The sequence below is a fragment of the Mytilus galloprovincialis genome, chromosome 3, assembly GCF_965363235.1.
Source record: "Mytilus galloprovincialis chromosome 3, xbMytGall1.hap1.1, whole genome shotgun sequence".
Taxonomy (NCBI): domain Eukaryota; kingdom Metazoa; phylum Mollusca; class Bivalvia; order Mytilida; family Mytilidae; genus Mytilus; species Mytilus galloprovincialis.
The window spans coordinates 85,155,849-85,182,084 of NC_134840.1; the positions used below are offsets into that span (position 1 = coordinate 85,155,849).

The window sequence follows — 26,236 nt, forward strand, 5'->3', positions numbered from 1 at the left end:
TGAGCAATTCATCATCAGATTGTAATGTTACTTGGTAGGTATTCTTTGTCTGTTACATTTTTGGATTAAATGCTTGAACACTGACTTTAAATATCAGTATTATTCGTTGGATACCAATTTTGTTGAATTTGTTGGAACAGATGAATCAACAAATTATAAATTTTCCATTGTCTTGTATATGGACTTTGGCAAAACCATAAAAGTAAAGATCTATGAAAATGTAAGTTTTCCTCAATCCCCAAAGATTGGTACCCATGAAATCAATAGTATTTAAAAGTCTTAAGATTCCTTGTCAAAAAAGTAATAATAGTGAAAAAGAGAAACTTTCCAAGCTGGAGAAACAAAACTTATATGAAATGCTGTAAGTGACTCTATTTATACCATCAAACTTAAGGACGTTTCTATTTAAAGGGATTGATATTTGTTTAACTGATGTTCATTAATAATTATCAAATAAAACTTGAGTCTTAAATTTGTCATTATTATCCAATAAAACTTGAGTCCTAAATTTGTCATTTAGAAATTTTTTTATAAATATTTATTTTTGGTGATTAGATTTCACAGAAAATATAAAATTTCTAACAAAATAAACTATTGCTAGCAAGTCTGGTAGGATCTATCATACTGGCTGTCCATTTCTTTTTTGTTTTCAATGCATTTCAGAAACAGGAGATTAATGTGTTATCCATAGTTTATTTATTATAATCATTCTCTGCCATTTTAATGTAAATAAGATAAAAGTGCATTAGCAACCTCAGGTCCTACTATAATTTACCAACTTTTTTTTTTTTTTATAGTGTTCCAGTTTTTATCAACTGAGCAAATTTTGTTTTGTGCACTTTAATCGGAAGAAAGCTGCATTTGTGTTCCTAAGGGTAATTAAAGTAGACAAGTGCAGGCAAAACAAACTGATTCTAATTAGTTTTTATGATAATTCATCTCCTGGGAAATAAGTGTAAATAAAATAAGAAGTTTATCTAAGATCAAAGAAATTATATATCATGGGTAGGTAAGCTTGTCTTCTTAAAAGATAAGTTATATATTATTTCTTTTGACAAAATTAGTTTGTACTGTAGAATTCATTATTATTCATAGGATACTAACTTGGGTATGGATGAACAATGTACATATTAAAGAGTGCAACACAGGGGCGGATGCAGGAATTTTCGAAAGGGGGGGTGCTAACCCAGGGCACCCAGGGCAAAGGGGGGGTGCAAAACATATGTCCCGATACAAATGCATTGATCGGCAAAAATAAAGGGGGGGTGCGCACCCCCGGAACCCCCCCCCCTGGATCCGCCACTGCAACAAACTGAAAACTGCCTATAGGTTGAACATAGAATTGTTTAGAACCTTGAAATCAATTCACTATCCTTAATCATTTTGTAACTATGAAAATAAATATATGCACAGTATATGCCAGGTGCTGTTTTACAGAATAATATATTCATAGTGAAACTAAGTTTCCAAAGAATTATATATAACATGCTTTTATATAATATTTCCACAAATGCATAACAAAATTAAAGGATGTTTTCAGGAGCAGTGTTCTCTTTCAGAAGAGTAATTGCTATTACTAAAATTAATGCCTCTGTAATTAGTAGATCAAAGCTAAATACAAGCAGCAAAAATATTCACATAAACAAATCAATAATATACTCATCACTTAAAATATAAATGGTGTATAATGAAAAGTAGAAGAACTAGATATGCAATATAACTGATAATGCAAGCATCCACAACCTTCAAAATTTACAGATCTGTTTTGAGTTCTCATGATTATAATAGAAAACAAAATGTCATTATTAGACTACACCCTCTGAAACATCCGAGTTGAATGGGGAGAATGTTGATTACTGTGAATTCATTACTATTTGTTGGAAATAATTTTCTGGGATTTCGTGGGTATTGGTAAACCTCAAATTTAATAAATCAAGAAGAACAAGTTTTCTTTGGTTTGAATGAAGTTTTGGCAAAAGCATGAAATCACATATCCATGAAAATACATTTTTTTTAATCATTCCACAAAAATATCAACAAAATTAAATCAATCCACAGTAAATCAAAAATGTTAACGATTGACAAATTTGTAACAAATTGAGGGAAATTTTACAAGAAGCAAGTGAATGCAGGGAAACTTTTCAATCTACCTGGACATTTGTTTTACTCCTAAATGTTGGATTTCTTGTTGGAAAAACACCAAAAAATTTTTTTTAAAGTCCTTGATTTGAGTCAGCTCTATAAGCCAAACACACAAGGTTTCCATCTTAAATAACTTTTCTTGTAAAATTTCCAGTCCCTCTTTCCCAATCAATAATTTTTATTATCTAACATAAGCAACCCTTCATTTTTTTTAATTTTTCAGTTCTACTCAATTCAATTCAACTAAATTAAGACTTTATAATTGATGTTTCATGTCATGAGTGATACCCTTAAAATCTACCAATTTCTATTCAAGAAAAACTATTCTGGAACTGCCCAAAAAATACTTTTGAGATCATTAAAAATGAAGCATGCATAAATAAATACATATACAATATGTCTAGCACTTGCTTGATTCAGTCTATATATACTTCCTGGATATTACCCCTCTCTTGCAGACGACACCACTAGAAACCAATTCAAGAATATAAGCACATCATTATAAGAATGAATTTTCATACCTTAAAATAATGAGTTATACAATGAAGAAATTTTGATTTAAACATAATAGAAATTTGATAAGTGAAACCAATGACTCTATAAAGCTAAATTTCTGAAAAAAGGGCAGCCTAAGTACATGACCACACTAACCAGAATTACAAAGATACTTTTTCTAAGACACAAGTATTGTAAAGTGGGAAATTTTTGCAAAGAATTTATTTTTGTTAATTCAAATTTAAAAATAGAATTGTAAAAAATATCCCGCCTCATGAGTTTTGTATCTAGGGAAGATTATAATTAGGAGCAAGATAAATAGGAAAATTAACATATTTTGCTCAAGAAATCGTGAAATTTTAACTCTAAGATTAGAACCATTTTACATTATTTGTACATTTTATAGACAATAAATTGATGAAGAAATGATTTCAGTGAACCCGAGACATTGAAGTTTTGTGACACTAAAATTGCCATGAATAAATTATTACTACAACAGTTTATACATCATTGACATTAAAAGCTAAACTAATACTTTCTATACAAAAAGAAAAAAAAATGTTGCAGACCACTCAAGGGGAATAACTATTGCATTCCAAAAATTTAGTTATCAACAAATTCATTAAAAATTCTTATTATTCACCATGTTTTTTCATACTTTTATTTAATTTAAAATGTTTCGAAAGAACAAAAAACAAGAAATAAATTTAAAGCATAATTTGTAGATCTTAAATCAAGTAAAAAACATGATAAAAAATTTTTTTTGTGTAGAAAATACTCATCTATAAAGTTTGTTCATGAAAATGTAATTCAGAACTATGATGCTTACACTTTTAGTGTAATGAACAAAGCTGTTGTTCAATTTTCTCTCATTTAATGAAAAATTTTAAACCCCCCAAAAAATTAAAATTTGGCAATTTCAAATAACACAACACTTACAATCTTAAATTATTCTGTAGAAATCAGTTCTGATGAATCAAACAGAAATATATTCCCTCAAACCTAAGTCTCTATACTAAATGAAGTAAGTATTTTATATATGAAAACAGTATTGGTGGATAATATGTAATAGTTCCTCTGAGATCAACATCTGAGCAAGAATCCAGGAATGCAGCTTTTTAAAATGATTAATCATGATTTTATCATATAACTTTTCACTGAATGACTAAATAAAACATCATAAGTTCCTGTTACAAACAAACTTTATAGCAAACAAAAATTACTTTTTTTTTTAAATGAGTTTACTATTAGATTAGCTCTCTCATGCAAAATAAATTTTAAAGCAAATTTATTGGCGAATATTTGTTATGATTAAATATGTTTATTTTGTGTAATTAAAAAAACTAGAGGCTCTCAAGAGCCTGTGTCGCTCACCATGGTCTGTGTGCATATTAAACATTGGACCCATATAAATCCATGAAAAAAATTGTGTTTTGGTGATGGTGATGTGTTTGTAGATCTTACTTTACTGAACATTCTTGTTGCTACAAATATCTCTATCTATAATAAACTTGGCCCAATAATTACAGTGAAAATTATTTTCTAAAAATTTACAAAAATTTATGAAAATTGTTCAAGTTATGAAAATTGTTAAAAATTGACTGTAAAGGCCAATAACTCCTTAAGGGGTCATTTGACAATTTTGGTCATGTTGACTTATTTGTAGATATTATTTTGCTGAACATTATTGCTATTCACAGTTTATCTCTATCTATAATAATATTCAAGATACTAATTCGGGGGCAGCAACCCATCAACGGGTTGTCCAATTTGTCTGATAATTTCAGGGCAGATAGATCTTGACATGATAAACAATTTTACTCTTCTACAGATTTGCTCTAAATGCTTTGGTTTCAGAGTTAAAAGTCAAAATCCACATTTTCCCCCTATGTTCTATTCTTAGCCATGGCAGCCATCTTGGTTGGTTGGCCGGGTGAGCCAAAAAGGTTGCACACTATTGTTGACAAATAATGATGTCCCATATTAGTAATAATCCATATTTTCTGCATGACAAATTAATTACACAACTTTAAACAGGTGTAAACAACAAATAACAAAATACACAAATGAACACAAAATACATAATATACACCAGACATTTTAACAATTTGCACCAATTTTTCTCTACCAATTTAAATTCTCCCAAGTATGATATTTAATTGTAAGGTTTAAATTCTCAAGTTTGTGTCTTAATACACATATTAAAACAAAATGACAATAACAAATGGCTGGAATTGAGTTTATGTCAAAAACATATAACTACACATGTTTGTTAATAATGATATTGAAATTTAAAAACATTTCTCAGAAATATATATATACATATATTGGAATCATATCGATACAATTAGTACAACATTTTTTTTCATTAATATATATTCTTAAATTATTTTTTTCATTCCAGTGCTTATCTGCTCAAAAGCCAGTGTATGGACCAATAACAAATTATGTGAAGTGAGTGGCAAAAGAAATGTGCACAGAAATCATTATTGTAAATTCAAAAATTATTGCCAAAATTTTGACATTAATTGTTTGCCAAAAATTTAAAATATCCCATTTTTAATTGTGTTAGCATTATTTGAATTAAAATATTTCTGAATCTACACTTATTTTAAAACAAATAGCAATTTACAAGGATAGTGACAAATACCGGTAAACTATTTTCATATTACTGTCTTTTGACTTTCTGGTATAAAAAATTTCAATTAAGTTGCCTGCCTTTAGATAGGACAATCTGGTACTCAGTCAATTGAGTGCAATTAAAGACATTAAAGAGGCCCCTCATGGGGGGTTCCTAGTAATCACATAATCACCATTTTTTTGCCAATATAATCACATAATCATTAAATATTTGCTTATCTTTAGTAATCAAATAATCATAAACTAAAAATACAGTCCTAGGTAATCAAATAATCATGAAATATTTGGCTTAATAATCAAATAATCATTAAAAAAACGGCCAAGTAATCACATAATCAAAAACCCCATGAGGGCCCTCATTAAAACCAAGCTTATAATTGGTGAAATTTGGAAAAAAAAATTTACTGTTTTCAAATGACTTGTTGTGTATAGAAAACATAAGACATCAATTTACCCCAAATTACATTCATTGTAAGCTAGATTATATTTCTAGTTATTTATAAAATAGTCTTTCTGCGAAGAAAAATGATAAGATTGGCAGTAAAACAAACAAGCACTGTTTATCACATTATAGCTTTCTGTTGACACTTCCGTGTCACATGTCATTCTGTTTTGAGTGGAAACATTAAAACTTTAGCTTTCATAAACGATAAGTTTGGAAGGTGACTTATAACTCGACCAGCTTCATTACTAAGATCTTCCAGTCTTGTTTTCTTAGTCACTTTCAAATTGGCAAGAATATTCTGTAATGGTTGCATTGCTGGTTTTTGTCCATGTATCAAATCTGCATCAAAAGCTGGAAAAGATAAAAATAATTATTTATTTCTGAATTTTCTGTATCAAAAGAGATGTTAGATACCAAAAGGACAAACAATATTCATAGCAAACAAATATTTGATAGTTTTTAGTGTAATTCAATGCTTTTTTAGACTTAAAATAATCTAGGGTTTGACATAATGTATATAACTGGAAACAGTTGACCATTGTCGAAGACTATGCTGCCATCTAGGTGTCTTTCAGTAATTTGTGTCTTTGGGTTGCAGTTTTTATCACATATACCTCATATCTTCTATTATTCCTGCTTATGAATCACTCATTTATAATGTAGCATTTTAGATTTTTTTTTACAGAACTTACTAAACAAGCACAAATATAACTACATATTACAGACAAAAACAAACATTACAACTGTTCTAAGAAGACAACATTTATGGAAGGCATTTGATAAAACTAAACCCTGAAATTTTCAAGTGATAAGGATGAACTTTCTGTTGAAGAAACATAAAACCAAAAATAATCATATCAACTTATTTTAAACATTAAAAGTCTATACTAAACTGTGGGAAATACATAAATTGTATCTATAAATGAACAGATACCTGTAATTAAACTACAACATTTGAAAAGGAAACAACATATAATAGTTACCCCAATCCCATTTGTCTAATACAGATTTAAATAAAAATTAAGAAATATTCTCTTTGGCACATAAATTTCAGTTTCAGAAATTTTAAGACATCTATCCAATACTTTTCATTTTGCAAGTATTTCTTAACTATTTGATAAACAATCATGATGCAAAGTTATCCCCAAAAAAATAACACATGACACAGATTCTGACTGATTATTCACACTATGGTTTGTAAAAGTTGGTATAAAGCACAGCAGCAGCATCCAGTAAAAGTCATCCCAATAAGGGAAATACATAAAAAAATACTATAAGCAATTTAAATGTATTTTCTCCTTCCTCAGAAACAACTCTCTTCGTTCTTATATGTAAAGGTATTGTTTCAAATTTGTTGTAAAAAATCCTTGTCATTTGCCCCATTTCATTAGAAGGAAAAGGATTTAATTATAATTTTTAAAGCATGAATACATTTATTTTTTCTGAAAATGTTGACGCTGCAAATAAATATTATTTCAGTTCTACAGAGCATCTGTAAATCTATCAAAAGCAATAGAAATGCTTTGCTTAAGGTTACTTGCTGTCTTGTTTTAAAGTCTCTGACTTTTATCAGATGATAAATTTCAATGGTGTATAGTAACTGCTTGTATTTAACAGACGTACATACCTTTTTTGGCTGTAAGTTCAGAATCATCTATATTGAGGAAATCAAGATGCTGATGTTTATTGTTTACTGAAAAGATAATTAAAAACATGTACACAATTGTACACTAAATTAATGTATCAGTTAACAACAAACGTGAAATATTACTGTTTTTGTTTTCACTTCAACACATAATTTGTAAATACTATGGCATGAGCTTCATGAAGGATTTCACATGTGGAGCAAGATATATGATTCCCCTTCTGCAGCACCTGATATATATTACCCTGCTTTTTGTTTAAGTTAGAGTTGCTCAGTTTTCAAGTTTTTTAGATAGTGATTTTGAAACTGTTGTCTCTTTCCAAGTTTTTTTTAGTCTTTTTTGTGCCATGATTTTGTTTGTCTCTTTGTGACTTCTGAGTTTTGATTGATTTTCCTTTTGCCTCTTTTTTTTTCAAAGTTAGGTGATTCAGAGAATATTTAATTTGCCAATAAGTATGTCATCCTATAAAAAACTGAGAAATTTAAGATGAACTTTTACTTTAATAATGTGACCCTTATGTCTTACCTTCTAGAGGATTGGTTAAGCCGCTAGACGTCCAATCAAACTGAACTGGTGGCAAATCCTGCAAATTAAAAAAAATAATAAATGGTGATGGAATATTTCTATAACATGCCATTACTGAGAAATAAATTTTTTGTATACAAATATTGGAATTAATCGTATTTTTTTCCTATTAGCCATATGATGTTTCTCCTGCAGAAATGCATACTGTAAATTCAGAAATAATTGCGATGTTTTTATTATTGTGAAAATTGCGACAGGGTTATAATCGCAATAATTTAAACTCGCATTTTGAAATTCAGTATATAACTTTAATAGGATTTTATCAATATCGCAAAAATAAAAATCACATATTACTCTATAATGACAAAATCGCAATCATAAATGCACGCATAAATTTCTGAATTTACAGTATTTGTCTTTAAAGAGTGATTTCCCTAAAAATATAAATTTCTATGAAATTTTGTATTAAATGAAAATATTTCATTCAATTATGACAAGAAATAACTTCAGTAGAATTTTTTTATTCTTATAATGAGTCTTTTTTAAGAAGAAATAGGAAATTCTGATAGTTCAATACTTTTGACCTTAGACTGTATGTCCAAAGTATCCTTTGAGCTGCTTAAATTGGGTAAAGTACAAAATGTTGAGAAGAATAAACAAAACTCAGATTCTGTACAGAGAGAGGATTTCCATAAATTATTTACTTGGAGGGTTGATTGTCATTTTTATATTCTTTGAACAAATTCATGTCACTTTTATTTGTGGAGGAAACAAGTGCTTAGGGTAATACACTGAACACAAGTAAATAACTAACAAACTCCTTATCACAAAACTGAAATACAGGATGCATGTGATCATATTTGTTAACAAACGACTCAATCATGAAGTTGACAGATTAATTTGATTTGTAGTTCCATATATAAATGAAAATTTAACTAGTTTGTACAAAAATATCTTGTTTATGATCTCATTAATGACAACAGGACCAAATATGTACGAATTTATTTTGATCCACTGGATCTTAATAATTGAAAATATTCTTAGACTACATGGAATACTACTCTACAAAGGACTTATTGTTTAGAACTTTTTAAAATCCAAGTAACAATTATTTTTTTTGACAGTTTATCAATATAATTCAGGTTTTTGACCGAAACCATGACCGTACATTTTTTTTTTCAGTGGTTTATCTTTTTGTTTTTTATTTGTGTTGTTTTGTTGCTGTCCCACGTCTTTAATGCAGGCCTCATGGCAAGATTTTAAAAGACTGTGATTGCAAGTTTTCCTGCCAAAGGTACTGGTTCTCTGTTGTTTCCTTTACCATTAAAAAATGGTCACATGATACATGTATGGCAAAGAGTTCTGAAGTATCATAATCTTAACCTCTGCTTGGTCTTTTTTGTAATTTGAAAATGAGTAGATTTACCTTAACCTCCACTTCTTTATTTGTGTCCACAAGAGGAACCTCTGGTATTAATGTTGGTGCTCCTTTTGTAGGTTCTAGTAAAGTCATGTTGGAAGCATAGATTGGTACTGTGGGCTTCTTTTGACCAAATAACTATGAAAGAAAATCTCATATCAGAGGTGTTGATAAATTCAGTATTCAAATCAAAGCTAACCATCTAAAACTTTAAATATGTTATGCGTAAAATCTTTACTTCTAGGGAGTTTTAATTTGGCCCTAAATCTTTAGATTTATAGTTTCAATTAAGAAGTTTTAATATCTTGATTTTCAAAGAATTTAAGAATAGAGGTCTGAATTAGATCGTAAAGTGTTGGAACTTAGGTCTTTAATGGATCATGTACTGATAGAATTTAATTCTCTATTAAGCCATATATATTCTAATTGAGTACAATTCCAGTAAAAATTCCTAAACACAAAAAAACAGAAATATGGACAGCATTTTTTCACAAGAAATAACATTGAAAAAATATCTGCACAGACATTGGGTATTGTGGCACCATATAACTCTCATTATAAAGGGTAGATCCAACATGAAGAGTTGTCTGAATTTTGACACAACTGAACAGAGAAAATTTCGATATCAAATTCAAAATAAAGACATTACTGTAGAATTTTGTAGTTAGGACATGCAAATAAAATGTGTCAAATTTTTGTAAATCTCTTTCATTGAACTTCATATCCTGTAACACTGGTTGGGTTTTTTACAACAGTTTCACCTGACTTTAAAGCATAAACCATATATTTATCAACACATATTCTTTCAACCCTATTCTAATTTATGTAAAAGCAATGCCAAAATTGTCATATATTGAACTCATAAGATGCAATTCAGGTTAGCCCAACTTTGGGGTCATCCATAATTGTCAACCATTTTCCAAAGTGTACAAAACATACACTTTTTCAGACCACCCACCCTCCCTCAAAAAGTGTACATCAACCATTTTCAGATTTCAAGACAAGAATCAATCATTCTTAATAAAAAGAAGATCTTGTCTATTATAGTTTAGTTTAATATAGAAATTTGCATTGAAAAAAAACTGAAACATATCTGATTGTTTTATTTGATGACATCTATCTGTGATGCTTGTGTTTCGTCAGAATAAAGAGTATAAAGATACCATTTTGTTGTTTTGTTAATGTACAATTTCACATTATTTTCAAATGTATAGATGATAAATGGCTTCATTGCTGTAATAATGCGGAAACGAAAAAAAATCCGGAAATAAAAACAAGAGGCTCTCAAGAGCCTGAATCGCTCACCTTAAATTTTTTGCTTAAATCTTCCATCAATGATTATTTTGGGTTTTCAATTTATATAAATGGTTCTTGGATTCTGTCATATCTTCTTCAAAAGCAAAAACAAGAGTGGACACACTGAAATGTCTCGTTTGTCTCGTGTTCATAATATAATTTATGATGAAAGTATAAAAAAACATTGTATACCCCAAGTATTACATTATTGCTGTTTGTAGTTTATCTACATCTATAATAATATTCAAGATAATAACCAAAAACAGCAAAATTTCCTTAAAATTACCAATTCAGGGGCGGCAACCCAACAACGGGTTGTCCGACTCATCTGAAAATTTCAGGGCAGATAGATCTTGATCTGATAAACAATTTTACCCCATGTCAGATTTGCTCTAAATGCTTTGGTTTTTGAGTTATAAGCTAAAAACTGCATTTTACCCCTATGTTCTATTTTTAGCCATGGCGGCAATGTTTTTTGATGAAATGGGAATTAAAACACAAACTTTATTCTAGATACCCTAGGAATCAATCAGATGAAGTTTGGTTTGAATTGGTTCAGTAGTTTCAGAGGAGAAGATCTTTGAAATAGTTTACGACGGACGACGACGACGGACGGACGGACGACGACGGACGCCAAGTGATGGCAAAAGCTCACATTTCCTTTTGGAAAGGTGAGCTAAAAAAGCGTACGGTAAAAATGTTGATTTTTTAACCCCCTCCCCCAAGTTATGTTTAGTACACTTTGGAAAATGGTTGACAATTATGGATGACCCCTAGAGAAAAGACTGTTCATCCTGGAAATTTTGATTTAAATGCCAAAACATTTGTAAATAGTTCTGGATAAATTTCAAACGATGAATTCAGAAAAGTGTGTTAACACACGTATTGCTTATGCTGTAATGCTTCTTGGACATTTTCATACAGTAAATACATTCAGAAAGGACAAACAATTCTATCTCTTAATCCATGAAGATGATATTATTTTATGGAAGTAAAGAGCAATGGAGAATCTGGACTGAGATTAAAAAATAAAAGAATAAAACTGGTTTTGATTATTTCTTTAATATTAAAGACAAATGCCATTTCAAAAATATAACAACAAAATCAATAAATGCTGTAAATTCAGATTTGTTTTGGTATGTTTTATAACATCTTTTCAATGACCAAGGGCCTAAACGTCTCAAAAAATTGGTTTATTGATTTATTACTGTAAAAAATGCAACAGGATATAAATATCCTATAAATAAGAATTTCTCATTAATTTTTCCTCTGTTTATAAACAATGGTATAATTAATAAATGCACAAACTAACATCTGAATTTATCGTTACCGATAAAAAACATTAAGTGTTTTAATTATTCATATTGAACAATTTAAGTTTTGCTCCAAGTATAAAATCATCTTCATGCATTCATTCAAAGAGTTGTGCAACCCTGATTTTTCTACTTATATAAATCAGATTTGTACAAAAAAGGTTCAAGTACATATCATGTACATATTCACGCATTGAAATTCTTGAATATTTTTCTTTTTTTAAACATAATAGCAAGACAAGCTACATAACTTCATCAATGAATGATAATTGTATCACAGAATATGCTAATTAACTGTCTTTTACCAAGAATTGATTTAATATACCTTCATTTTCCACAATAAAAATTTAGTTATAAGGAAACATTCTTGTTCCGTGTACGCTTACACTGTTACTAAATTTTTGAATTCTTATTTATTAAAATCATTAACAAATGTGTTCCTAATGCTCAACATGTCAGTGGATTGTGTTATTTACACCTTAACATTCACTATTTTTTTATTCCTTACATTAACTTACTAACACTCTTTCAAACTATCGGTAAATGTTCCTATGTGTTCTCATGCTCACACTATTTATTTAATAGATTTTTCTCATGCTCACACTATCTACTAATTACTGATACATTTCTCATACTATTTTTTTATATGTTTCTTGCACTCATACTACTTTCTGATACGTTTCATGTGCTCATACTATTTTTTCTGATGTTTCTTGCTCTCATACTACTTTCTCATATGTTTCTGGCGCGAATACTATCAGTAGATTTTCTGATGTGTTCTAATGCTCACACTTTAAATAGATTTTCAATTGTGTTCAAATGCTCAAATTATCAGAGATTTTAAATGCTCAAACTATCAGTAGATTTTCTAATGTGTTCAAATGCTTATCTTTCAGCACATTTCTGTTTTTTTATTGCTCTCACTGTTTCTAGATTCCTAGATGTTCTTCCTACTTACAATGTTTCTAAATGTTCTGATATGTTCCTACTACAAACTCAAACATTTCTGATATGTTCCTATTATTCAAACTTTTCTGATATGTTTATACTATTCACACTTTTCTGATATGTTCCTACTTTTCCAACTTTCTGATATGTTTCTTATAATCACACTGACACTGGATTTTGTAAAATATCAGAATACTAACACTAATAAAAAAAAATCAAATGTGTTCTTATGCTTACTCTATCACTAGATTTCGGAAGTATTTGAATGCTCACACTTATCAGAAGATCTTTTGTTGTGTTCTTATGCTCAATTCCATGTCAAATTTTACTAGCAGCATTACACACAATTTCTGACAGAGTGGCACTTCACAGTAGAGACAGACATAACCATATAAAATAACTAACTTAAACAGGTAGCAATTTCAACTATTTCACACTGACTAGATATTTCTCTACAAGAACACAATTTTAGATGACAATCATGATTGTTAAAAGTGACTGTGTTTAGACTTTAGACTCAAATGTTTGTGCAGTATGTTTTTTATACAATGGAAAGTTGTCTATAACGAAAATTTAAGTACAAAATATATATTGAAATATAAGGATTCTTTCAACAACTCCATGATGGGAGATGCATAGCTTCAATGGGTGTGCAAACTTACTGAGAAACTAAAGGATCACAGTTGAAAACAGAAGCCCGAGATGATTAAAAATGATTTATAGTCTTTTGACAATACTTAGGTCCTAAATTTGAAAAATGGTGAAAAAAGTGATTAAGCAAAATAGATACCAAACTTTTCCTCACATGATGCCTGCCAACATTATCAGGCTTTTTGAAATTGAAAGCAAACTTATTCTTTTTGATACTTTAAGATTATATTTATAACTTGAATGATCCTATCGAAAAAATATTTTGTTAAAAAAAAGGGGCAATAATCGGTATAATTATGGTAGGGAGATCAAAATTTTTTTAAGTGAGATCAAAAATACATAATAAATCAGATACATGATTTTTCTTAAATTTTCAAAAATTCTCTATTCCTCCAAACCAATAGGCCTTTGATCTGGTTTTGGAAAAAATTATAAAAGAAAAATTAGGTGGGCGTGCTTGAGTATGTTGAGGTCTATAAATCTTATTGAGTATAATTTACAATAATTTAATTTTGGATGTCACACGTCTTCTGATTGGCTGACGTTATTTTGTTATGAGCCCATAGACATAATTTAGACATGTGACCGTGACGTCATCAACGTTTTTTCATGGTTTTTTTACGGTTTAAAATGGAATTTAGAATTAAACTATAAGAAATGACTGTAATATTTTTTCTGTCTATTCGCAATAACATAAAAAATGTGGTGCACACTGTTAAAAAACCCCCTACAGGCTTTATTCAGTGTGCACCATTTTTTTTATGTTATTTCTTCACAGACAGAAAAAATATTACAGTCATTCATTAATTATTACTTTATCCTGAACACAGCTCATCATAACAAAATGACACAACGTTACAGAATTTATCTGAATTCTTTTGTAAATTTTATTTTTCAATTAATTGGGGAGAGGTGTGTTTGATAAGCAGTCATCAATATAATTCAGCGATCATAATTTTTAAATGAATTTTCTCCTATACTTTGTAGGATTTGTTTAAATAATAAAACAAATTTAAGATGTCAAATTATTCTTATCCAGTAAAAATGAAAACTCTATTTGAAGGTGGATAGGGCTTTCTTTCACAATACAAAAGTTATAAATTACAAATGAATCACAAAATGTGAAAGTAAAGTTTTTTTCATGATTTGGTTAACTTCACATGTAAATTCTTTTCATTTATGACTGGATGGTTAGGTAATGCGAAATTGAAAATGTAATGTTCATAACCAGACGATTGTGACCTGGTAATCAATAGGTTTCAGATAAGAAAGTAATCTAGTTCATCAGGTTATTGCAATAGCGTATAATTATAAATACTGGCCTTCAGTGCCAACTGGGGCATAACAACACATCTTTGATTATAATACATCTAAACAGATCTATAACAATACAAAGCAATTCCATGCATTTTAACTAATCAAAATAGTTGTCTCATTTTATCTAACCACAAATTACTACATGTGTAGTGCATGTAATCAAAGCAACAAAAACTTTTTTTCTAAAGAAAAGTTGTTTTATAGTTTTAATATAGTAATTTTTAACGAATTCAAAGGAACAAATATAAAATTTTATAACAGAAACTCCAGTCTTTTAAAGCTACTAAGTGTTTATAAAATGATTTCTGTTACAGTTCAAAATATGCAGTTGACTCAGAAAATTTACTTTTCCTCAATATCATTTTAATACCAAGTCAAGCTGGTTAAAACTAGATAATATGAGACATCTTATTTCTATAAATAGAATAAATAAATTATCAAGATGCAGACTAATCTATAAATAAACTAAAATTTGTGACACTTAATCTATAAATAAACTAAAATTTGTGACACTAAATAAATTTAATTTGTGACATACAATAAAACTATGTATAATATCAAATAAATAAATTATAGAACTTCAATCCATTACACCAATTTTAATAGCCAGGTACCCTAATGTCCACAATTTTATTGACAAAATAGTAAAATAAATAGTTAAATGCACCAAATAATACATATCTACAAAAATATAATATATCCAAGCTGTTTGAAAATGGTTTTTAAACAAAACTGGTTAAGTACGAATTAGTAAATACGTTTAGAACGATGCAAAAGTAAAAACTAAATGATAATAAATATGCTGTTTTGAGCAAAAATGTATAGAACATTGCAAAAGTATTATTCAAATACTAATAAATATGCTGCTTTGAGCAAAAATTTATAAAGAATGACATATGAAAGCACATTGGCAAAATAATTGAATTAATCACATTACTTTGATCTAGATGGGTTTTTTCAACATAAGTTAATAAAAAATGTGAACGACACAAAAAAAGCACAAAAAGTGACTAGATAAAATCTAAGTAAAATCTGACTCATCTTTTATATTTCAATAACTTTCATTGCCCACAAAAAAAAATCTTCTGAATCAGATTTTAATTAGAAAATTAATAATTATACTTCTATAAAACAAAGCCTCTAAAATTGCTTGGGTTTCCTTACTATATTCTTAGTATCAATCTTTAGTGAGACATAAAGATTTTTGTTACAAGAACATTGTGGCCATTTCAGCTGCCCAGAGTTATCCATCTTCTGAATTTTCATCCATAACTGGTTACTATTGTCTCTGTAAAAAAAAATATATATATGGCAGTCTTTACGATGAACTTTAAAATTTACAGGCCCTGATCTCAATTTTTGGATTTTTTTTGTTAGGATTCTGTTCGCCTGCAGAGACAATTTTTACAAGCCCGAGAGCAATTTTACAAGCCTGGGCTGTTGGGCCTGTGGCTTAGCATGAAGACTGTATATGGTCATATATATAAAAAGTGCCTAGAAAATCAACCTTCGATGTTAGAGTAGATCTGATATGTAACTTCCTCCAGGAGGGGGCTGGAACCTGTACTTTTTATTTCTAACTTCTATGACAACACCACCTAGCATTGCCTCCTCTAACTATAGCATACATGTATATATACAAACTCACAACTGCTTTCACAGGTTGAGGGGGGAGATAGATCTTATAACAAAACTACAAGCTTGCACTTTCTGTTCTCCATAAACTTACTATTTTTATATGATGAGGGAGGATTTTAAGGACCTCCACTTCCCACAAGGGTCTTACACAATCAGTATAATTTTTCTATCATAACGGAATATCTTTTTATGCAAAACAGAGATTAGAAATAAAACTTTAAAGTAGACTCTTGAGATTGGAGGGCTGCCCACTTAGATGTATTGTATACATGTAAGTAAAATCATCTTCAACTACTGTATTATTCAAGTACATGTATAAATCAATCTACTTATAAACCAATTACATAACAATGTGTGTCTTTTATATAGCTTTAGTCTTAAGAATGGAATTATCTTGCATTGACCTTCATATTACATTTTGTACGAGGTTGAAGAGTTTTAGTAATTTTTTCATGTGTATTTAGTGTAACCAAAAGTAGACAGCACACAAAAGGCGTCATTATAGAGGAAAGGGTTAATATAATCACTTGGTAATCTAAGCATGTACTTACTCTACAACTACATCTAAATCAGTGGCAACCTCAGATATTACTGCAGTGGTCTCGAAACAACCTGACAACAAGCTGCCAACATTTCTCTACAAAATATATAAATTTATTAATGAATGGTCAGTTCAAAACTTTCACAGTTGCAACATGAACATGAACCTGAATGACAGTTATCCTGTATATTTCCAGTTTGTGGGTTTAATTGCAATTTTCAGGAAGCTATACATTTTTAGTACATGTACATAATGTAAATCAACCCTTATCATAATCAAGGTATAAAAATCAGAAATTTTCATTATCAAAAGCATATCACTAATCAGACTGAGATAATGCCACTGAGACCTGAATATGAACCATGCTTAGCACAAACCAATAATATTGTCTTGGGGTCTGACTCAATTCCCATAATGATATAATTTTACCATAATAATATTTGATCATAATCTTTATCATTGAATGTACATTAACATAATAATTAATGGTTTTAATTATTTGTAAAAAAAACATGAATCTTTATTTGAACAACATGAACAAAGCTTTACATGTTTTCTGTAATTAACCTACAGGGAGAATGAGAGATGTCTTAAACTTACACAACATGTATATATCACATGTATTTGTACATGAAACATCTTGTCATGTTTACTTTGTCCCATTAATGGGCTTAAGATTATTTTTTTTCACTGGGGATAAATATTTATGTTTTACAAAATGTTACACAGCATTTACAATGTACAAACAACTTTTTTTTTATTGATTTTATGTTTGACATGAAAGAGATAACTACTGATATTTTCATGTTTTTCTGAAAAGAAATTTTCACAATATTAACATTCCCACATTTTTAATATATGTGTATGGTGTAAGACTACTGCACTTAATCATGTTTCTGGACTAGACATACTGTTTTCTTTGGTTCTCATAGAAAATTTACAAATAAAATCTACTGATTTATTTTCAATGTTTTGAAACAAAAAACTTGAGTCGATTGACGGAAAGGGAAATTCCAATTCACTTAACAATTGCATTCATGTACACTTTCACATAACACTGTACATTTGTACATGTAAAAATACAGATGATTTTTAAAAAGCCATTTAAATGATCATGCTAATCTATGAAAAATTAGGGTACTGTATATTTCTTCTACTACAAAATTTAAGTGTGGTAGCAGTATAATGTAGTCTGTTTCATGTACTAAAATTGTGGCAAACATCTCTAGCAAAGTTTAATACCTAGATTTGGAAGCTGGCATGATTCAATAGGTGTTTTAGAGGTTTCTGATATGAAATATAACTTAATTGTAGAAAAGGTGATTTTTTTATTGGACACTGATCATGAACACACTCATCAATTATTTTAATTTAAATTTGTCATTCTATAGCAGCAACCTGATTTGGTAAATTAAAAGTCATTTTTTCAGTGAAATGCAGGTGTCAAATTCACAAAACTTGTAGGGTTATAAATCAAAATGTTATATATCACTCGTAATCACCAGCAATCACCATCTGTGACCGTGATACACTGAGCATTTGTAATGGTTATTTTTATCATTTTTAGCATAATCTTACATGTAGTCTACATGTACAGTTTTGATAGCCAAAATACAAGAAAAACAGAAATTTGAGTAGCTCACACCAAGTTTTAGTGGTTATTGACAAGTTTGACCAAGCTAATTTTAAACCCTGTAAAGTGTGTCTTGTACATGTACATGTACTTGGTATCAAAATAAAACCATTTTTTTAACTCACCTTTGTAGAGGATCTGGATTCAACAGGTGTGTTTGAAGATTCTGGTGTAGTTGTTTGTTGGAATGTTGCCCAGTCAGATTTGTCACTAGCTTGGAATGAAGATGTTTGCTCCTGTGATCCTGTGGCACTGAAGTCAGTGAACTCATCACCTTTTGTGGCTGAGCTAAAGTCTGCAAACTCATCATCACTTTCAAACTTGTCTTCTGAATTGTTGAACTTTCCAAATTCTGAATCATCATTTTCTTTCACTGCAGAACTAAAGTCTGCAAATTCATTGTCTTTTGAAGCTGAGCTAAAGTCAGCAAATTCATCATCCTTTGCAGCTGAGCTAAAATCAGCAAATTCATCGTCTTTTGCAGCTGAGCTAAAATCAGCAAATTCATTGTCTTTTGCAGCTGAGATAAAATCAGCACATTCATTGTCTTCATTTAAATCTCTTTCTGAGTTAGTTTGATCAACTTCTTGCTGTTCATTTTCATTTTGTGTTGATGAAAAGTTTGCAAAATTATCTTTTTCAACATCGGCTATGGTGGAATTTGAAATTTCAACTTGTTTAATTTTGTCAATAGGTTTCAAGCCTGAGTTATTGGAACATTCTTCTGTGTCTACAGAGCCTGCACTTTGATCGTCAGACTTAGTAGATTCATTTTTTATACCTGAAGTTAAATTTTCAATACCATCATTATCTGTTCCTATTGGCGCAGAACTAAAATCGGCAAAGTCATCTTCATCTGAAATGTTTTTATCTGAAACATCTTTAATAATTTCATTAACTTTTTCTTCTGTTTGAACAGAATCAAAATTTGTTGCAGATACTTCTTTACTTTCATCTGCAGATGACAAACTGACATTTTCAATATCTTTGTCACTGTCTTCATTTGTACCACCGAATTCTGCAAATTCCACTTCATCTTTTAATTCCAGGTCTTTAATATTGGTTTCTTGATTTTCATTATTTTTCAAACTCAAAATAACCTTTTCATTGTTTTCAGAATCGTTGACCTGAACTGAATTTTCCAATTCTACTTTATCACTTTGCACTAAATTTTCAGAAGAATGATTTTCTCTGCATTCTGCCATACTAAAATCTGCAAACTCTTCACCAGAATCTTCCAAATCATCACAAGTTGTAATTTTTTCATCCTCTAAAATCTCATTTATCTTTTCAGTCTCACCAGGGGAATTGGTATTAACATTATCATTTTCAGAAACATTTTCATCTTCTTTGCCTTCACAAACTTCAAACTTATCATCAAGAGAGTTTTCATCCGACGATTGCACTGAATTTTCAACATTATCTGTCTGATTTTCAACATCATTTTGGTTACCAATTTCCTGACTAGCTGCATACTCAATACTGCATTGTTTTTCTTCATGACTAGAACATAGTTCATCACTAGAAATTGCACCGTCATTGTCCAGCGAACTACACGAATTAGAGAGTACATTCTCTTCATTAATTTCATCTGTTTCTAATTGACAACTACCTATAGATTCTTCAACAACAGTGTCCTTTTTATTTTCGGTATCCACATCACAAACGTTCTCAACTTTCTCCGATTCAACATTTTGAGAAACTTGTATCGTTGAAGAAATTTCACCATCATCATTTTGACCAACGTGATTGGAATTTTTCTCGGAATTTGTTTTTAAGTCATTGTTTTGTATTGTTGTTTCTTCAGATGGAATGTCGTCTGGTGTGTTTTGGAATGTCTCTTGGTCAGTAGAAATTTCTGAATTATCGCTTTTTGTGTCTTCCGATATAGGAACTGGAGATACGTCAAACAACCCTGAATCTCCTGTTGAATTTCCACTGATTGTGTCTGATGTTTTACTTTCTGTTAAGTCTGTGTGTTGGTCATTAGACACATCATTTGATATGTTATCATAAGGCAAGGATTTATCTAAATTAAGTGATAATGGACTGGATTTTGTTTTGCAATTTTCAATTTTGTCTGCATTTGTGAAATTTTGAGGTATTTTATTTGTAATGTTTGCGTTGACTTCGTCTAATGTCGTGGACTTATCCTCATTAATTGAGTTGTTCCATGTATTAGTATTATCAGTACTGATAGAGTTGTTCCAGGTACTAGGAGTCTGATCTGCTCCCATAAACCCTCCAAAATCATCATCATCTCCCCAATCATCAAAACCCCCTGTATCCTCCAAAGGGGGTGGGGAAGATGAAACAATTGGTATTACGTTTGACATGTTTGTTCCATCAATCTTCACAGCTTTCAGTCCTAAAAAATAATGGACATATATATAAATATTTCTCTAATTCTTCGTCAATTTATCCCTTTCTGCACCCATAGTATAAAAAAAAATCAGTGTGTGGTTTGTTTAATCTTGGTACTTCATTGGTTAAAATCCAATTATGATGTCAAATTTTCTTTCTTTCCTCTGAATTTCCTAATGTGGAGGCATGAAAAAAGGCGACCATGCCTGATGACGTCACATAGAAAGAACACATCTTTTTGCAGATCATTAGAAAAGAAGGAATAAGTTTGCCTGCATAGTGTTAGAAAATCATTAGAGAAACAGATTCCACCACCAAATCTCGTGTAATACGATATTTATCCACTCTTGACAGTTAAATTTTAAATATTTAAAACGCTCGGGCAAGCCTCACGTTTTAAATTTGAAAATTTAACTGTCTCGAGTGGATAAATATCGTATTACACTCGATGCAGTGGTGGAATCTATATATATATATGTATATATATTATATTTATAACATTATCAAATTTGTATAATATTCAGAATGATATTTTACATAGATAAGTTTTATTGTGAAAAGTTTTGCAAACAAGCTTAAGTTGAAACATTGACCATGATTGTCATGTTAATATTAAAACTAGCCATGATCTATTTACTAAAACATAGATATGTATATTAACGTAGTTCATGTGGTTTAAAGTGAATAAATTAGAGGCCTCCAAAAATTTAATGAACATTGGTGCCATGACAGTAAATATCATTATACCCATCCACACCCATCCACAGAAAATTGTTTGGATTTAATGCATGTACAAATGTACATGTACTGTAAATTTTGAAATTATTGTGTGCATTTCTATAATACTAAAATAACGAGGTCCAATTTGTCAGCCGGCATCACGTAACCAGATGCTCCGCAGGGCGCAGCTTTATACGACCGCAGAGGTTGAACCCTGAACGGTTGGGGCAAGTATGGACACAACATTCAAGCTGGATTCAGCTCTAAATTTGGATTGTGATTAAATAGTTGACACAGCATAGGTTTCTGACACAGAATGAATGTGTTCTAATGAACTTAAAATTTTTGTTTTCTCTTAGAGCAATTCACTATGCTGTTGAATATTAATCCTCTCAACAAAATGTTTGAAGAAATTTTCTTTTTTATTTATGAAATTTCAAATGAGAAAAATTGAACCCAATTTTTTTAATCACATCCCCCTTTCCCTTATTCCAAAACTAATCTCAATTAAAATTTCTAATGGAGTTTGCAACAATAACTACTCATTTAAATACATCATAAAATATTAAGATGTAAAAAAACTGCTTGTTATCACTGAATGGTAAAGATTATTTTAATTTATCAGTTGGTAGTAAAAAGTGAATATACATTGTATATTGTATATAACAAAGATTTAAGTTGATTCTGGACAAAGAAAGATAACTCCAATTAAAAAAAAATCTTGCTATTGCACAATATTTTGCAATTAGATATTTCTTGCTTACTATTCTGGACAAAGAAAGATAACTCTAATTAAAAAAAATTTGGCTATTTCACAATATTGTGCAATTAGATATTTCTTGCCATTGCGCAATACTGTGCAATTGAAAAGACTTGCTATTGCACAATACATAATATAATAATTTTAGATCCTGATTTGGACCAACTTGAAAACTGGGCCCATAATAAAAAATCTAAGTACATTTTTGGATTCAGCATATCAAAGAACCCCAAGATTTCAATTTTTGTTAAAATCAGACTAAGTTAAATTTTGGACCCTTTGGACTTTAGTGTAGACCAATTTGAAAACAGGACCAAAAATGAAGAATCTACATACACAGTTAGATTTGGTATATTAAAGAACCCCATTTATTCAATTTTTGATGAAATCAAACAAAGTTTAATTTTGGACCCGATTTGGACCAACTTGAAAACTGGGCCAATAATAAAAAATCTAAGTACATTTTTAGATTCAGCATATCAAAGAACCCCAAGGATTCAATTTTTGTTAAAATCAAACTAAGTTTAATTTTGGACCCTTTGGACCTTAATGTAGACCAATTTGAAAACGGGACCAAAAATTAAGAATCTACATACACAGTTAGATTCGGCATATCAAAGAACCCCAATTATTCAATTTTTGATAAAATCAAACAAAGTTTAAATCTGGACCCTTTGGGCCCTTTATTCCTAAACTGTTGGGACCAAAACTCCCAAAATCAATACCAACCTTCCTTTTATGGTCATAAACCTTGTGTTTAAATTTCATAGATTTCTATTTACTTATACTAAAGTTATGGTGCGAAAACCAAAAAAAATGCTTATTTGGGTCCCTTTTTGGCCCCTAATTCCTAAACTGTTGGGACCTAAACTCCCAAAATCAATACCAACCTTCCTTTTGTGGTCATAAACATTGTGTTTAAATTTCATTGATTTCCATTTACTTAAACTAAAGTTATTGTGCGAAAACCAAGAATAATGCTTATTTGGGCCCTTTTTTGGCCCCTAATTCCTAAACTGTTGGAACCAAAACTCCCAAAATTAATCCCAACCTTTCTTTTGTGGTCATAAACCTTATGTCAAAATTTCATAGATTTCTATTTACTTAAACTAAAGTTATAGTGCGAAAACCAAGAAAATGCTTATTTGGGCCCTTTTTGGCCCCTAATTCCTAAAATGTTGGGACTAAAACTCCCAAAATCAATCCCAACCTTCCTTTTGTGGTCATAAACCTTGTGTTAAAATTTCATAGATTTCTATTCACTTTTACTAAAGTTAGAGTGCGAAAACTAAAAGTATTCGGACGACGACGACGACGACGCAGACGACGACGCCAACGTGATAGCAATATACGACGAAAAATTTTTCAAATTTTGCGGTCGTATAAAAAGGGCATTTAACTCATGATATGATATTATGAAAAGGGCATGTTTTAATAAAGATATTAATCAAACATTGTGTTTAATCGTTGAAATCACTGGTTATACAAGAACTACATCATTAGCCCATATAGAACTCTATCTTTCTACTTTTTAGGCTGTAACTTGTCAAGCAGCTTGTCACACCAGTTTTTAAATCATTGCTTGGCACAGTTAAGCTTTATATGCAGCATGTTTTGAAAGGTGTCCTGCTTCATTCTGTTTCTATGGCCTGATACACTTTACCAGTTTTACCTTTCTACCTCTGCTGTACATATGCTTAATGGCAATACAGCACAAAACAGCTGTGCTTAGTAAATGCACAATGTTAGGATATAGCAACAGTGAAAATTTGTATTAAAAATAAAGAATACAGAAAAAGATGACCAAGGCACCCTGGACCCTACCAACACTCTACTAAGACCCTCTTTAACTTTTCCCATAACTCAAAATACCTAAGGAGTATGTACACATATTTTAGAATATGTTTAGTTGGTTACTCAATGCTAGGAAAAAAATCAGATTGAGTTATCTTTCTTTATTCGGGTGTGCTCCTTCTTTGTAGGATTATAAACAGTACCTAGAAGATATGTAAATACGATCAACAATATGGCAGCCGATTTTGTTATATTCGTATAAAAAATGAGGCAGTTAATGACAAATACGTCTGAATTTGCTATTAATTTCACGGAGAACAAGTAAAACGATGTCTTCCATGAGTTGTTTGTGGTTTTCAACTTTATGGCATTACGTTTTCTCCATAAAACTACGGTAAACATTGCAAATTGTGCTCAGTTGTCGTATGCACATTTCTTCAAAGACTGATTCTATTTGAATGAATTAATGTTGATGATCATTAATGACCCATCCGATAAACGCATCACCTATAACAACAGATTATGACACCAGTTGTATATTGATTAGCTTGGGGTTGTAAACAAAGTCATAAACTTTTCGCCAGGTAAAATTTAGTAATTAGCAGATCATATCAATAGGAACAAAATAATATACAATCAATCTTCAAAAAAGGCAGGGCGCCCTGGAAACTGTAAAAAGGGCACAGGGCGGCACTCAGGAAAGGGCGGGCACCGCGCCCTCTGAAAATGGCCTACATGTAGCTGGAACACTGCAATAATTTGTATTTCACGTGTCACGCATATAAAAAATCGGCAAATCTGCATCATGTTAAGACCCAAATAGCATGAGACCCACCCATGACTCTACATTTATGTGATGCCATTAGTCTCCTTTGTCTGACATCACAAGTGGTATTAATGAACAGTAGTAAGAAAATTTGATGTCAATTTGTCATGCTTGATTTTGACAGATGAACACCTAAGTTCAAATACACGACACATGGATTATAAAAAAATAATCAAATGGAAGAGGAAATTAAAATTAGGTATAAAAGCATATTAAATTGGGAAATACCCATAATTCAATTTGAATGAGGATCTTCTCCAACCCAGGCAAATATATTCCTCGACATTGTAGAAAATTTTCGGTCGGAGCACCTATTACTACTGAGGAAAAGGTTGTTATATTGTATGTTTCGTGTCCCATATTTCATAGATAAGGTATTTTTGTATGCAAAAGTTATTTCCGACACACCTGTGGCATGACATATATTTACGTTTTTAGTCTATAAAAATTCAGGTCTTTGAACATTTAATGACACACACTTACAGAAAACTGATGTCTGTGCTTATATCAGATAGTATCTGTCCCAATTTCTGACTCAAAAACACTAGAACAGCTTGAAACAGTTGTGGTTTGTCATCAAAAAAGATATTCTGACACTTTTTATTCCCCCACAATCCATTTATTTGCTTACTTCCGGTAAAAACAGAACATCTTATTTACACAAACAAAGTTAAAAAGGTAATAGACTACAACGCACTCGAAAACAACACTAACTATCACAACGAATCAACGAGACAACTATCGTCTACCATAATTCTTTGAATAACATAAACACTGGGTAGTTATATAGAGCGGTTTTGAACATTGCAAAACATTACAGATTAAGACATAATGTTGACTGCCAGATAGAATCACAAGAAATGATGAGAAAAATCTTTCGATATTTCAGCCAGAGACATGATAATACAATTGTATTATATATATATATATATGTCTCTGGTATTATATAGAAGTTAATGATTTGGAAGTAGAGTTTCGTGGAGCATTTTGAAGACTCAGGAAATATAACGTTGGTTGTATGGACACTTTTGTAATTTGGGTATCCAGTAGAGTGAAGGAATTTCTTCTTTTGTTAGTGTTTTGGGAGTAATATTGAGTTTCTAAAATAAGCAAATTGTTTTA

At 30.4% G+C, this 26,236-nt stretch overlaps 1 protein-coding gene across 1 annotated transcript; it reads right to left on the reverse strand.

Moving 5' to 3' along the window:
• Window positions 1–1,309: 1,309 nt before the first annotated feature.
• On the reverse strand, window positions 1,310–25,739 carry LOC143069206 (uncharacterized). Its single transcript, XM_076243722.1, has 8 exons — window positions 25,598–25,739; window positions 18,776–21,018; window positions 17,028–17,113; window positions 16,003–16,126; window positions 9,320–9,451; window positions 7,894–7,951; window positions 7,350–7,415; window positions 1,310–6,073 (listed from the first exon to the last, which is right to left on the reverse strand). The coding sequence occupies exons 2-8, from the start codon at window positions 20,984–20,986 to the stop codon at window positions 5,880–5,882; spliced, it is 2,871 nt and encodes a 956-aa protein (XP_076099837.1). The 5' UTR covers window positions 20,987–21,018; window positions 25,598–25,739; the 3' UTR covers window positions 1,310–5,879.
• Window positions 25,740–26,236: the final 497 nt, after the last annotated feature.

Coding starts and splice junctions, on each gene's coding strand:
- LOC143069206 (XM_076243722.1), bottom strand. CDS start 20,986: ATGTCAAACGTAATACCAATTGTTTCATCTTCCCCACCCCCTTTGGAG. Junction 9,452..16,002: donor AGATTGATACTAAGAATATA/GTAAGGAAACCC, acceptor TTTCTTTCATAG/TTATTTGGTCAAAAGAAGCC. Junction 6,074..7,349: donor TGAACTTACAGCCAAAAAAG/GTATGTACGTCT, acceptor TATCTTTTCCAG/CTTTTGATGCAGATTTGATA.